Below are 14755 nucleotides of genomic sequence, written 5' to 3' on the forward strand. Positions count from 1 at the left end.
GAGGCGGAGGGTGAGGCCTTGGGCCTTAGATGGGGGCGATCGGGGCTCTTTCTCTGCCACTCCCTGCCTGGGGAGAGGAAACTCGGTTTGAGAGCGCTTGAACTGCCCTGGCTCCATGCTCTGGGAATTCTGGGAGTGGAGCTCTGGTGCCACAACCAACGACCATTCCAGACTTCCAGCAGCATGGAGGCCATGGCCGTTCAAGCGCTCCTCAAACCGAGTTCTCTCTCCAGTACGGATGCGCATCTTCTCTTGCCCCTCACCCGATCGCATTCCCTATTGTTTTCTTCCAAACCAGTGCCTCATGGCTGCAACCCGAAGCGAAGAGTAGATGGCGGCCCCTGGGAGTAGCCTAAAGACAAAAAAGCCTCCTTAGGAGCTGACGGAGCTCTTTCGAACCCAGGACCTCCGCCTCCCGGCATCCCGCTCCCAATCCCTTTGGTTCCTCTCTTTCCCTGGGGATCCGAATCCGATTTGTCTGTTCTTAAAACCTCCCATTGCACGAAAGGGGAAGAGGGGAACGCAACGCTGGGTCCCAGGCCATCAGGGTCCTCCTTTTCTCGCCTTCGGTTCTACTTCCTCAGATGCATTCGGTGGCGAGGATTGTCAATTCAAACCCAGATCCTTTGAGCAGGAAAACGAAGTGGCATAGCCTCTAGAGTTCCTGCAGCGTCACAGGGCGATCTTTTGCTTTCTGTCCCTCTGGAAAAGCCCCCAGTTTAGAGGATGGCTTCGTGACCATCAAGAAACTGTTGCCATGTCCAAACTGAATTGTTGCCACCTTCTTTCCATAGTCTACCGGCTTTGGAATTGAACGACCTCTCACGCACTTAATAAATGGCCGACCAAGGACTGATCTGTGAGCAGAGGCTCTTGCAGCACCTTTGAGGCCAACTGAAAGAAAGCAATTGGCCAGCAGAAGCTTTGCTAGAGACTTTAATGATAATTAATATAATCATAATCTAATATAATAAAATAATAAATAATAATAATAATAATAATAATAATAAGAGAGAGAGAGAGGTCTTGTAGCCCCTTTGAGAAGTCTCCTTTCACTCAGGTGCCTTCGGGGAGTGGAAGCCAGGAAAGTCCTGCTTGTGGCCAGTTCTTAGAAACCTGGAAGAGGCCCTTCTCAGGATCCCGCGGACAGAGCTTCGCCCTTGTCCTGCGCTTCCGCTCCGAAGACAGCACTTCTGGGGGAAAGGAGGCGGCAGGCTAGCCAAAGTCCTGCTGCCCCAAGCTTGAGAGCTAAATTGCATCTCCAGGAAGTAAACCGAATCGCAGGAAGCTCTGCTGCAACTTCTTCTTTTCAGTTGAGTCTCAGGCGGGCACGAATCTCCTGCTCCAGATCCGGTTCAGGGCCTAGGAAAGCTCCGGCTGCCCCACTTGGGGCGCAGACGGTCCTTAGTGATGGGGGGAGGAGGGAAAGCGAGACACTCTGCCACCGTCCTCAAGCCCGCCTAGTCCCCTTTCCTCCAGGCGCGGCGTGGATGGGGGAAGGGCGGGGAGGCCCAGGGGGGGTCGGGCGGAGGAAAGGCCCGGGGGCGCCGGGTTGGTACCCCTACTAAACCGGGGTTCCTTGCTTACTTCCTCCACCCACCGCGGTCACTCTCTCTCCTCTATCTTCTCTCTTCAGGGAGGCTCAGTTGGGGCGGCGTGGGGCTGGCTCTGGATGGCCCTGGCCGAGGGCGGCGGTGCCTCTTGAAAAGGAACGACTCTCCCTATGGGAGCCCCCTCCTCCTCCTCCTCGGCCCCCTCATGCTCTCTTCCGGGAGCCCCTGCCCTTCTTCCCCCTCGGCCTCCTCCTCCTCGGGCTGATCCCTGGAGGGGGCCCCGTCCCTCTCCCGCTCCGGACCTTCAAGCAGGAGCCGGGCCTCGGCGTGGGTCCGGGGCGGCCTCCCCGAGGCCGGGCGCTGCTGGGGCCTTTCGTTCGCCCTCGGCGTTGCCCAGTGGGAGGCCGTCATCCTCTTGGCCGACTCGACCAGCAACAAGATCCTCTTGTCCAGGCCGGCTCGACGGCTGCGGCGGCCGCCAGATCGGACACGGACCCCGGCCCGCCACTCAATGGGCCCCTCCCGCCCACGGCCCTGGAGGTAGATGTACCACCGAACCACCCTCACACCACCACCACCATCATCCCCCGCCGCGGCCTCCCAGGGCGGCCTCCACGACCTCTCCCCCCGGGGCAGCCCGCGGCGGGACGCGCAAACGGCGGGCGGCCTTAGGGGCCCATTCCTCCCGGCCCCCGTCTACCGTGCCTCCCACCGCTCAATGCTGCCCTACTGCAAAGCGGGGCCAGAGCGGAGGGCCCCTCGCCTTGGGGCCCCTCCGACGGCGGGCCCCGACCGCCCTGCCCCCCTCCACGCCTCCTCCTACGGGACCCCCGGCCAACGGCGGCGCCTCCTTCGGCCAACGCTCGCCTACAGCCCCCCGGCTTCCAACGGCGACCCCGGGAGCCTACAGCCCCGGCCCTTGAACTGGACCTTACTTAGGGCCTACGTGGAGCCCAGTTCGGACGCCCCGGGGATGGGGAAAAGCCCCTTCGGCCACTCCAGCTCCACTTCCCGGACCAGGGCCGCCCCCCTCGCATGAGGGCCCCTCGGCAGTGGTAAGCAGGCCCAGGCGGAGGGGCAGCCAACAAGCCCAGCCCGCCCGGGTCCCTGGGCGGCAGCAGCCCAAGACCCAGCCAGCAAACGCATGCCCCCTTGGACAACCACAAGGCCTCACTACAGCCCTGCTGCCAGCTTCCAAGGCTCCACGGCTTCTGGAGCATTGAACCGAGAACAAAACGAAAAAACAGTCCCCATAAAGAACCACTCATTCCCCCCCCCCTGGATGGCTTTTAAGCCCTTGCGCCGATGACGAAGCCAGTGCGAGCTTCCAAAAGCTTGCAGCATGGAGACTGTGCATTTGGTTGGCCCAAGAAAGGGTCGTTGTTTGTGGGTTTTTGTTTTGTCGCAAATTCGTTTTGGCTACTGATCCTCCCAGTAAAGCTAGTAAAAAAGATCTCGGCTTGGGTCGGTGAAAGGGACAGGAAAAAGCTTTCCATCCTCATCGAAAATCTTCCCAGACGCCCCAACACTATAACACTAATTCCATGTATCTTTTTGCTGAAGCAATCCCCCATAAAGGGCTCACTCTTGAGGCCATGGGCTCTTCTTGTACCAGGAAGAACTGAAGTGCTAGCCTTTTAATCCCAGCAGCACTCGTAAACTCCGCCCATCGGGATCCCACTGAGTTCAATGAAATGGATATGTTGAAAGGGAAGGAGTCGAACTGGAACAGATTGATTTATTTTGATTCCTGGTCCTTCTGCTTGTTGGATTCCTTGGCGACCATATGGGGGGTTTCCTTCGTGAGGTTGGCTCAGAAGAGTTTGCCATTGCCATCTTCGATATGATGGCTGCGAGGTGTGACTCAGGCGAATTTGTCCCCCAGTGTTGGGGCTTCATGTCCCAGCGTGGATTGAACACGGATCCCAACGCTCAGAAACCATACTGCCCTCATTTTTTCTAGCCGCGCGTTTAATGGGAGGAAAGTTCTTGCTGATTTGCTCTGGAATGGTCTTTAGATGTCGGGTGGTTCCGAAATGGCATTTAAATAGGACGAGCTTGGAGGAGCCTTCGTTTTTATCTTGTGGGGAGGCTGACTTGGGTCCCTTTTTTGGAGAAAGGCACCATAAATGAATAATAATAATAATAATAATCATAATAAATACTTGCATCATATTCTATGCAGAACACTACTTAGTACTCCTATTATTACTAATTATTATTTTTCATTTGTAGTGTTGCTCATTGGGTATCTGTCTGTCTGTTATGTCCAGCTCAATGACCTGACCTATATATAATTCCGGGAAACGGGATTATTAGCTATTAGCTATCGTTTTAATGATCCTGACTATATAATTCCAGCTCATTGAGATCGATAGAAGCTAGATCGATAGATTAGCTAGATAGATAGATAGATAGGATAGACAGCTGATAGCATCTGTCTATTCTCTGGCAGAGGACACCTTTCAGGGAGATATGTCTCGTCTTTGATTCCACTCACTTCCGCGTTGAACCTGAGTTAGAAAATAGCATACAGTGTGGCACCGGAATCAGACCGCGATCGCTTTTGCCTTCGACAGCGAAAGTCAGAAATGGGGATGTGTTGTCCTTCCTTCCTCCTATGCAATCTCTTCTTATTCCAAAAAAAATAACACAGGCCAAGAGAAACAAACGTATTCCTTAGATTACTACCATGAGGATTCCCCAAGAAAATGAAGAAAACCAAGCCAGGGAAACAGCAAGGGATAGCTATAAAGATACACTGTCACACAAACCAGATGGAAAATTACGAGGTCCGGCAAGAGCTCTTATAGACAAGCCATTTCAATTTTGTGCAATGTATGCTATGCAAGTAAACAAGCACACTAAAAAAGTAAGAATCTCCTTGTACTCTGGCGGACTACAAGGTGATTTAAAAAGAAAAGAAAGAAAGAAAAGCAATCCTCTTTCTAATGCTGAAACTGATTATGGGCAAGTCACACTCTCTCAGCCCGGAGGATGGCCCTGGCAAAACCCCTCTGAAGCAAATCTTGCAAGACAACCCCTTGATGGTTCCCTTAGGGTTCGCTACGACCAATCAAGTTGGGCAACGCTTTGTCAGGCAACAATAGCAACAAATCTGCGAAACACCCCCGTTTTTTTTGGGGTGCGGCTGGGTTTCCCTGGCTCTGTTCCATCTCTTCGGAGGCTACAGCCTCTTAATAAATATTTGCTTAAACAGTGCTTTGAAACTAGAAATGGTGTCATTTCAAGTATTGTTCCTTAGGGAGGTGGCTGAAGTCTCAAAAGGGAGTTTAGGGGAAGATCGCAACAGACAGTGCATATTTGCCTTTCAAACAGACTTCTTCCCCCACAAAAAATAGATATTTTTCCTTTAGTTTCCAAATGTTCAGTTATTATTGCCAGCAACTTCATTTCTTCGGTCTGGAAATCTGTGATTTAGTAACGGGCGAAAAGCCAAGTTAGGAAAATGAACACAGCAAACACTTAGAAAGCAGAGACTGGATGGAATTGCCTGTTGAATTGTTTGGCTTCATTGGAGTGAGCCACTTTGCCTTCCTTTTTTTTGCGTGCTGGAACACCCTTTCAGCCTGAATCTCAAATAAGCAAAACCAGTTCCTAAGACTTACTAGAGTAGACCATTGGCATCACTGGATTTACCCAAGTTTGGGCTTTTGCCCTTCCGGGGTTACTTTAAGTGGGGACCCCCAAAATTGAATCTGGTTAGTGACCATCAAGGGGTTAAGTGCCAAACGCAGTGGTTGCGTAGTTGAACATTGGCAGGAGCAGGTGTTCAAAATCCAGAGAAAGTACCACTCTCTCCGGAAGGCACGCGCCAAAAAAACAATTACCCTTTGAAAAATCTGCCCAAACCAAACATACAAAAATGCCGCAAAACAGCAACATAAAGCTGACACACAACCGTAAACAATCCCATATCGTAGGTATGGAGGCTGCTCTGACTAAATCCAGGCTCTGAGGGGTTCCTTTCTCACCGTGCAAATGGCTGAGGACCCATTGGACCAAGGCGCGAAAAAACGGAGTTTTCTCAACATACCCCTGCCACTCCCTGGGGACAACGAAAAATTCTCGCAACAGTTTGCAATTCAGGGAGGGAAAGCGTAGGTCCGGACTAATAGCGTTTGGGTTAGTTGGAGAAAGTCCCTATATGGAGAAAGGCGCCGGGATATACGGCACATAATCTCATATATACCCTCATGCTACTGATCCTGATTCTATGATACTAATGATGGACATCGGGGTGTGTGGGGGGAAGGAATAGGAGAGGGAGGTGGAATACCTAGTGCGCTGGCAAGAGCAGGAACCCCATTGCGTTTGGTGACTGACACCTAGTTGGCCCATAGCAAGAGTCGGAATAAGCTAAAGGAATAATACTAATAATAATCCTAACATAATAATACTTAATACTAATAAAATGGTTTCTCATGATCTTTCTTCGATGCCTCATCTCTCTCTCTCTCCACCTTCACTATCTCGGTGGGCTGCTATCACGCCTTCTGACAAGTACCTCTCTCCCGGTTTTGCTCCCGCAGTAAGGCGACGCGACACGGGCTGGGACCGGGGCGGACAGGGGCTATTTTCTTGTCTCCTCTTTTCTAATGCATTTCCTTTTGTTTTTGTCGTTTCCTCCTTTCCCGAGGTGAGGACCACGGTGGGACGGCACGGCAGGAGCGGAAAGACCCACTTTTTCCTTTGGCTGCCAGTGGAGCAGTTCTTTCTGCCCTCTGTCGGGGCCTCGCCCTTTTCTGTCGGTGTTTGTGTGTGTGTGTGTGTGTGTGTGTGTGTAGTCCTCCCACCGTCCCTTCATGCCGCTCTGGCCCCCCTGGGGGTGTGGGACGGCCGGCGCGCTGGAATCTGTGCCTGGACAGCGCCGGACCCCCATTGCGTGCAGTGAAACTATAGAATATTTCGGAGAACTGAACAGATATATTGATCACAAGCTACTTAGACTGCCAGCTTAGGTGAAGTGTTTTCACGAACTTAAACAACTCTCTATCTATCTATCTATATATCTATCATCTATTATATCCTCCCTCTATACTAATCATATAGTCTCAAAGTGGTGCAGTCCTAAATGCAGTGTCTAGGAAGCAAGTCCCAAAAAATAGTATTTGCGTTGTAGGCAAACTGTTGATGGGCCAGTATTGCTAGGGTTGTCCTGGGGAAATTTCGCCCCTTCAGACTCAAGGCCAGCTTACTATGTAGCTGACTGGGCAGAGCCTCTCCCTTTATCACTGGAATCTACAAAATATGGTTCTTCTACACATGACTGGTTCGCATTGGTATGCCATTGATTCTGAGTGAGGCTTATACCAAGTTGTGTATTGGTCTTATTTTTACCTAAACGGAAATGAAAGTAGAGTGAAACAGCAGATCAGCTGCTGGGGGGGGGGGAATCTATTTATCTTGCGTTCTAGTAAATGGTTCAATTTTAAATAGGAATAATTAACGGTTGGGCGTTGTTAGGCAGGAACCAACTTCCACCTTGGTTTTCACATATGAAAAGAAGACCCTCCAAAATACAGGGAGTATTTCTTTACTGTAATCTTTTACCTATTCTTTGAAATTGCTTTTTAAAAAAAAAACCCTGCCTTCCCACTCAAGAGGGTTCAGACATGAAACCACTAATAAACCACTTCGGCTATTAAATCCCACCACCAGGACCAAATAGTTTAAAACACTCATCCTTTTGATTAGTACTTCAATATTCATTAACGTTACACTTTTTCTCTGATTTCCCAAAAAGCAGCGAAGGTTGTCAGAAAGAGGGTTTTTTACAAAGCCAGGGTACACCTGAAAAATCCCAGTCGATCCACATTACATGTTAAGTAGAAAGCAAAAGGACTATTCGGCAGCAATGGTTTTTTTAGTTTTTTCAGTTTTGTATATCGAGAACGGTACAACGCTGGTCAGTGAAATGCACTAGAAAATTTGAAAAGGAATGGTCCTGAATACAAAAGGAAATATAGAAAAAGAGGCGGACAAATGTGCGAGAGTGGCTGAACGATGGTGGTCAGCGAGGGTGAAAGAATACAAAATAGGGTGTAGGCATAGATAATCCGACTGAAAAAAAGGAGGGGCAAGACGGGAGGATTGATCGAAAAAGACTTAGATACGTCGGGCGGGCGGAAGCAGAAGGCGAGACCCCAAGGGAAGGGCACGGATGATGCGGAGAAGCTAAAGAGGTACCGTGGGGGGAAAAGCTCAAGGAGAATGTACTGGCGAGGAGGCACGATGAAAGTGGAATCCGACGAGATAACGGAGGGGTCCAATGGAAAGGGAATAGGAAGAGAGAATATACGGCCACATCCGAACATCTGAGAGAAAAAACGGGGACGTTGTCAGGGAATAAGGATGATAGGGCGAACAGAGAAGCAATTCAGCGAATACAAGGACCCATGTGAATGGTCAAGTAAATGACGACGGGGAAGGTATCATTAAAATTAGTAACGTGGGTGTGACGGGCAAATTAACGGCCATGCTTGGGAAGAGCTCTTTACGCACGAGTCGAGGGCTAGGTGTGCCCTCTAAAACCTACCTCTTCCCTTACAAATTCGGGGTCTGGGTTCTTGATTAAAAAGAAGACATAAGTGTTTTAAAGCAAGGAATTTCAGTCTCCTAATTTTTTATTTGAATAGATATTCTAATAAAAGAACGCTGGGCCACAAGTGAAATATAGCACGCAGTTTTTAAACATGTACAACCTCGCAAGGGGAAAGGAAGAGGTCTGTGGAGACAGTCAGAGCTGGTTAGTGTGAAAATATCCTATGCCTCATTTTAAGTCTACCTTATTTTCAGTATATATTATAGTGGAGGACAGGGAGGTGTCTGCTGCTCACAGCCTACGTCGGTGTAAGTGGGGCCTTTTTTGTTTAATTTTGGGTCAGAGACGTTTAAAGCTATTTTACTACGTAAGGGTTACTCATCTCAATCTTACCTGCCACGATCACCCTTACATTCTCTCTGAGCGCATTTGTTCAGATTTTTAACAAGTTTCTTTACGCGGAGGCTTGAGAAGCATTGGAGACTTCAAATTACTTGCCTTAAACGCTTTGTGGCTGGCCGCCCTCAACGGGCCTGCTCAATTACACGTCTTATTTTACCGTCCCACCGAGTCTCCTCTCCCCCTTTTCATACTGGCCATTTCTCCGCGTTAATTCAACCTGACTCCATGCGTGAAATTTACCCACATCTTCCCCAGTCCCAGAATTCCAGAGCATGGAGCCAGGGCAGTTCAAGCGCTCTCAAACCGAGTTCTCTCTCCAATACGGATGCAGCATCTCTCTCTTCCCCTCCCCCGATTCTGCATTCCCTATTGTTTTCCTTCCAAATCCAGTGACTCATGGGCTGAAACCGAAGCGAAGAGAGATGGCGGCCCCTCTGGGAGTCAGCCAAAGACAAAAAAGCCTCCTTAGGAGCGAACCCAGGACCTCCCGCCTCCGCATCCCTGCTTCCCCCACTCCCCTTTGGTTTCCCTCTCTTTCCCTGGTGGATCCGAATCCGATTTGTCCTGTTTCTTAACCTCCCATTGCACAGAAAGAGGGAGAGGGGAAAGCAAAGATGGGTCCCAGGCCATCAGGGTCCTCCTTTTCTAGACTTCGGTCTACTTCCTCAGATGCATTCGGTGGCGAGAATGTCAATTCAAACCCAGATCCCTTTGAGCAGGAAAACGAAGTGGCAAGCTCTAGAGTTTCCTGCAGAGTCACAGGGCGATCTCTTTGCGTTTCTGTCCCTCTGGAAAGCCCCCAGTTTAGATGGATGGAGTGAACGTCAAGAAACTGTGCCATCGTCCAAACTGGACTTGTTGCCACTTTCTTTCCATAGCTAAAGGCTTTGGAATTTGAACCGACCTCCTCACGCACTAATAATGGCAGACTAACACGGATCTGTGAGCAGAGAGATCTTGGAGTACCTTTAAGCCCAACTGAAAGAAAGAAATTGGCAGCAGAAGCTTTGCTAGACTTTAATGATAATAATAATAATAATAATAATAGAGAGAGAGAGAGGTCTTGTAGCCCCTTTGAGACAGTCTCCTTCCTCAGGTGCCTTCGGTGGAGTGGAAGCCAGAGTCCTGCTTGTGGCCAGTTCTTAGAAACCTGGAAGAAGCCCCTTCTCAGACTCCGAGGACAGAGATCGCCTTGTCCCTGGCTTCCGCTCGAAGAAAGGCATCTGGGGAAGGAGGCGGAAGGCTAGCAAAGCTCCTGCTGCCAAGCTTTGAGAGCTAAATGCATCTCAGGAAGTAAACCGAACTCGAGGAAAGCTCCTGCTGCCAACGTCGTTCTTTCAGTGAGGTCTCAAAGGTGCCTCAAAATCTGAGGAAGGAGACTTTAGTCTGGGAAAGCTCCTGCTGCCAACTTCCTTCTTTCAGTGAGTCTCAGGAGGGCCACGAGATCTCTCTGCTCCAAGATCCGTGTTAAGACTAGGAAAGCTCCGGCTGCCAACTTGGGGAGCAGAGGTTACTTAGTGCTGGGGGGAGGAGGGAGAGAGACACTCTGCACGTCCTCAGAGGCCGCCTTGTCCCCTTTCCTCCAGGCGCGGCGTGGATTGGGAGGAGGGCGGGGGAGGGCCCAGGGGTGGGTCGGGAGGAGAAAGGCCCGGGGGCTGCTGGGTTTGGGACCCCTACTAAACCGGGTGCTTCCTTGCTTCCTTTCCTCCACCCACCGAGGTCCCTCTCTCTCTCTCTCTTTCTCTCTCTCTCAGGGAGGCTCCGTCGGGGGCGGCGTGGGGCTGGCTCTGGATGGCCCTGGCCGAGGGCGGCTGGTGCCTCTTGAAGGACGCCCTCTTCCCGCTGGGAGCCCCCTCCTCCTCGGCCTCCTGCTCCTCTTCCCGGGAGCCCCCCTGCCCTTCTTCCCCCTCGGCCTCCTCCTCCTCGGGCTGCTCCCCTGGAGGGGGCCCCGGCCCTCTCCCGCTCCGGACCTTCAAGCAGGAGCCGGGCCTCGGCGGGGCTCCGCTGGCGGCCTTCTCCGAGGGCCGGGCGCTGCTGGGGCCCTTCGTCTCGCCCTCGGCGCTGCCCAGCTGGGAGGACGTCATCCTCTTGGCCGACCTCGACCAGGCCAACAAGCTCCTCTGGTCCAGCCGGGCCTCGACGGCGGCGGCGGCCGCCAAGATCGGACACGACCCCGCCGCCACCCAAGGGCCCCCTCCGCCCACGGCCCTGGAGGAGATGTACCACCACCACCATCACCACCACCACCACCATCATCCCCCGCCGCAGGGCCTCCACCAGGGCGCCTCCTACGACCCTTCCTCCCCCGGGGCAGCCGCGGCGGGGGCAGGCAACGGCGGCGGCGCCTTCGGGGCCCCTTCCTCCGGCTCGCCCGTCTACGTGCCCCCCACCCGCTCCATGCTGCCCTACCTGCAAAGCGGCGGCCAGAGCGGAGGGCCCTCGCCTTGGGCCCCTCCGACGGCGGGCCCCGACAGCCCCTCGCCCCCCTCCGCCGCCTCCTCCTACGGGGCCCCCGGCAACGGCGGCGCCTCCTGCGGCCAACGCTTCGCCTACAGCCCCCCGGCTTCCAACGGCGGACCCCGGGAGCCCTACAGCCCCCGGCCCTTGAACGGACCTTACTACGGGCCTTACGTCGGAGCCCAGTTCGGAAGCCCCGGCGGATGGGGAAGCCCCTTCGACAACTCCATGCTCCACTTCCCCGGGACCAGGGCCGCCCCCCTCGCCATGAGGGCCCCCTCGGCAGGTAAGCAGGCCCAGGCCGGAGGGCAGAGCAACAAGCCCAGCCAGCCAGGCCTCCCTTGGGCGGCAGCAGCCCAAGACCCAGCCAGAAACGCATGCCTTGGACAACCACAAGGCCTCACTAACGCCATGCTGCCAGCTCTCCAAGCTCCACTGGCTTCTGGAGCATCTGAACCGAGAACAAAACGAAAAACAGCCCCATAAGGAACATCTTCATCCCCCCCCCCCCGATGGCTTTTAAGCCCTTGGCCCGATGAAGAAGCCAGTGGAGCTTCCAAAGCTTGCAGCATGGAGACTGTGCATTTTGGTTGGCCCAAGAAAGGGATCCGTGGTTTGGTGGGTTTTTGTTGTCGCAAATTAGGTTTGGATACTGGATCTACCCAGAAAGCTAGTAAAAAGATCTCGGTTTGGGTCGGGAAAGGGGGACAGAAAAAGCTTTCATCCTCATCAGAAAATCTTCCCAGAGCCCAATAATAATAATAATAATAATAATAATAATTCCATGTATCTTTTTGCTGAGCAATCCATAAAGGGATCACTCTTGAGGCCAGTTTGGGATCTTCTTGTACAGGAAGAACCTGAAGATGCTAGACTTTTAATCCCAGCAGCAATCGGTAACTCCGACCATTGGGATCCCACTGAGTTCAATGAATGGATTCATGTTTGAAAGGAAGGCAGTCGATACTGGAACAGATGGATTTATGACTGTCCTGGTCCTTCTGCTTGTTGGATTCCCTAGAGCGCCCATCATGGGGGGTTTCCTTAGTGAGGTTGGCTCAGAAGAGTTTTGCCATTGCCATCCGCAGAGGCTGAGAGAGTGTGACTCAGGCGATGTCCCCCCAGTGTTGGGGCTTCATGTCCCAGCGGGGATTTGAACCCGGATCTCCAACGCTCAGAACCACACCGGCCCTCATTGTTTCTTATTCCCGCGGGGTTAATGGGGGGAAAGTTTCTTTGCTGATTTGCTCTGGAATGGTCTTTAGATGTCGGGTGGTTCCGAAATGGCCTTTAAATAGGAAGAGATTCGGAGGAGCTCTTCGTTTTTAGCTTGTGGAGCTGCCTTGGGTCCCTTTTTCGGAGAAAGGCACCATAAAAATGAATAATAATAATAATAATAATAATCTGCATATATATATATATATATATATATATATATTTGCAGAACTACTACTCTAGTACTACTATTATTACTATTATTATTTTCATTTTTATGTTGTATTTTGGGCTATATATTTTTATGCTATCATCTATCTATCTCAATGATCCTGGAAAATATATATATATATATTCCAGGATCATTGGGATATCTGTCTGTCTGTATGTCTGTCCAGCTCAATGATCCTGAAATATATATATATTCCAGGATAACTGGGACATCTAGCTATCTAGCTATCTAGCTATCTGTTTTAATGATCCTGGACTATATATATTCCAGGATCATTGAGATAGCTAGCTAGCTAGCTAGCTAGCTAGATAGATAGATAGATAGATAGGATAGACAGATGATAGCATCTATCTATCTCCTGGAAGAGGACAGCCTTTCAGGGAGATATGTCTAGTCTTTGATCCACTCACTTCGCGGTTGGACCATGAGTAGAAAATAGCATACAATGAGAAACCGGAATCAGACCGCGACCTTCGACAGCAGAATGGGGATCGTGTCCTTCCTTTCCTCCTCTGAAATCTCTTCTTATTCCTAAAAATAAAAACAGGCCAAGAGAAATACAAACGTATTCATTACTACATGAGGATTCCAAAGAAAATGAAGAAAACCAAGCCAGGGAAACAGAAAGGGATAAGATATAAAGATACAAGTCACACAGACCAGAAGGACAATAAGAGGTCCGGAAAGAGCTCTTATAGATAAGCATTTCAATTTTGTGCAATGTATGTTATGCAAGGTAAACAGCACAATAAAAAATGTAAGAATCTCTGTCCTCTGGCGACTACAAGGTGATTTAAAAAGAAAGAAAGAAAAGCAATCCCTCTTCCTAATTCTGTAAACTGATTTTGGGCAAGTCACACTCTCTCAGCCTCGGAGGATGGCCATGGCAAACCCCCTCTGAAGCAAATCTTGCCAAGAAAACCCCTTGATAGGTTCCCCTTAGGGTCGCCTACGACATAAGTTGGGAAACGACTTGAAGGCACACAATAGCAACAAATTCTGCGTTTTTTGGGGTGCGGCTGGGTTTCCCTGGCTCTGTTCACATCTCTTTCGGAGGCTACAAGCCTCTTAAAATAAATAGTTGCTTAAACAGTTGCTTTTGAAACTAGAAATGGTGGCTATTTCAATGTATTGTTCCTTAGGGAGGTGGCTGAAGTCTCAAAAGGGAGTGTAGGAGAAGGATCGCAAAAGCAGGGCATATTTGCACTTCAAATAAGAATTATTTCCCCCCAAAAAAGATATTTTTCCTTTAGTTTCCAAATGTTCAGTATTGCAGCAACTTAATTTCTTCAGCTCTGGAAATATGTGGAAGTAAAGGGGAAAAGTCAAAGTTAGGAAAATGCAACACAGCAAACGCTAGAAATGTAGAGACTGGAGGGAATTGCCTTGTTTGAATTGTTTGGATTCTTATTTGGAGGAGCAATGCCTTCATTTTTTTTTTGCCTTGCTGGAAACCTTCAGCCTGAATCTCAAACTAAGCCAAAACCAGTTCCTAAGACTTACTAGAGTAGACCTATTGTATCACTGGATTTACCAAAGTGTTGGGCTTTGCCCTTCCGTGGGTCTACTTTAAGTGGGACCCCCAAAAATTGAATCTGGGTTAGTGAAATCAATGGGGTTAAGGCCAAAAGAGTGGTTTGAGTAGTTTGAACATTTGGCTAGGAGCAGGGTTCAAATCCAGAGCAAGTCACACTCTCTCAGGAAGGCAAGAGCAAAACAAACTACCTTTGAACAAATCTTGCCAAAAACAAAAATACAAAAATGCCGCAAAACAGCAACATAAAGCGACACACAACCGTAAAATCCCATATCTGTAGGTATGGAGGGCTGACTCTGACTAAATCCAGGCTATAGGGGTATACTTCTCACAGTGCAAATGGTATGGAGGACACCATTGGAAATAAGGAGAGGAAAAAGAGTTATTCTCACATACACACATGCCACTCCTGGGGAAAAGAAAATATAGAAACAGTTTGAAACTTCAGTGGAGGGAAGAGTAGGTTAGACTAATAGAGTTGGGTTAGTTGGGAGAAAGTCCCTATATTGGGAGAAAGGCGGGATATAAGGAAATAATAATAATAATAATAATAATAATAATAATAATAATAATAATAATAATAACGATGGAAATCTGGGGTGTGGGGGAAGGAAAGGAGAGAGGCTGGAAACATGTGAGCTGGAAAGAGCAGGAACCCCATTGAGTGTGGTGACTGACAAATAGTTGGAATATAGCAAATAGTTGGAATAAGATTAATAATAATAATAATAATAATAATAATAATAATAATAATAATAATAATAATAATAATAATAATAATAATAATAATAAAT

General features: G+C 49.9%; 1 protein-coding gene across 2 annotated transcripts in view; it reads left to right on the top strand.

The window, feature by feature from the left end:
* Window positions 1–14755, top strand: part of LOC121917343 (transcription factor GATA-6-like) — a 44370-nt gene that overhangs the window by 246 nt on the left and 29369 nt on the right. Inside the window, exons 2-3 of one of the 2 annotated variants that reach the window (XM_042443246.1) lie at window positions 9576–9580; window positions 10275–11263. In XM_042443246.1, the coding sequence (XP_042299180.1) occupies window positions 10312–11263 (952 nt within the window). In that variant the 5' untranslated portion in view covers window positions 9576–9580; window positions 10275–10311. Of the gene's footprint in view, window positions 1–9575; window positions 9581–10272; window positions 11264–14755 lie in introns of both variants that reach the window. The other variant, XM_042443245.1, reaches the window with a different exon arrangement.

The sequence above is a fragment of the Sceloporus undulatus genome, unplaced genomic scaffold (genome assembly GCF_019175285.1).
Source record: "Sceloporus undulatus isolate JIND9_A2432 ecotype Alabama unplaced genomic scaffold, SceUnd_v1.1 scaffold_15, whole genome shotgun sequence".
Classification (NCBI taxonomy): Eukaryota; Metazoa; Chordata; class Lepidosauria; order Squamata; family Phrynosomatidae; genus Sceloporus; species Sceloporus undulatus.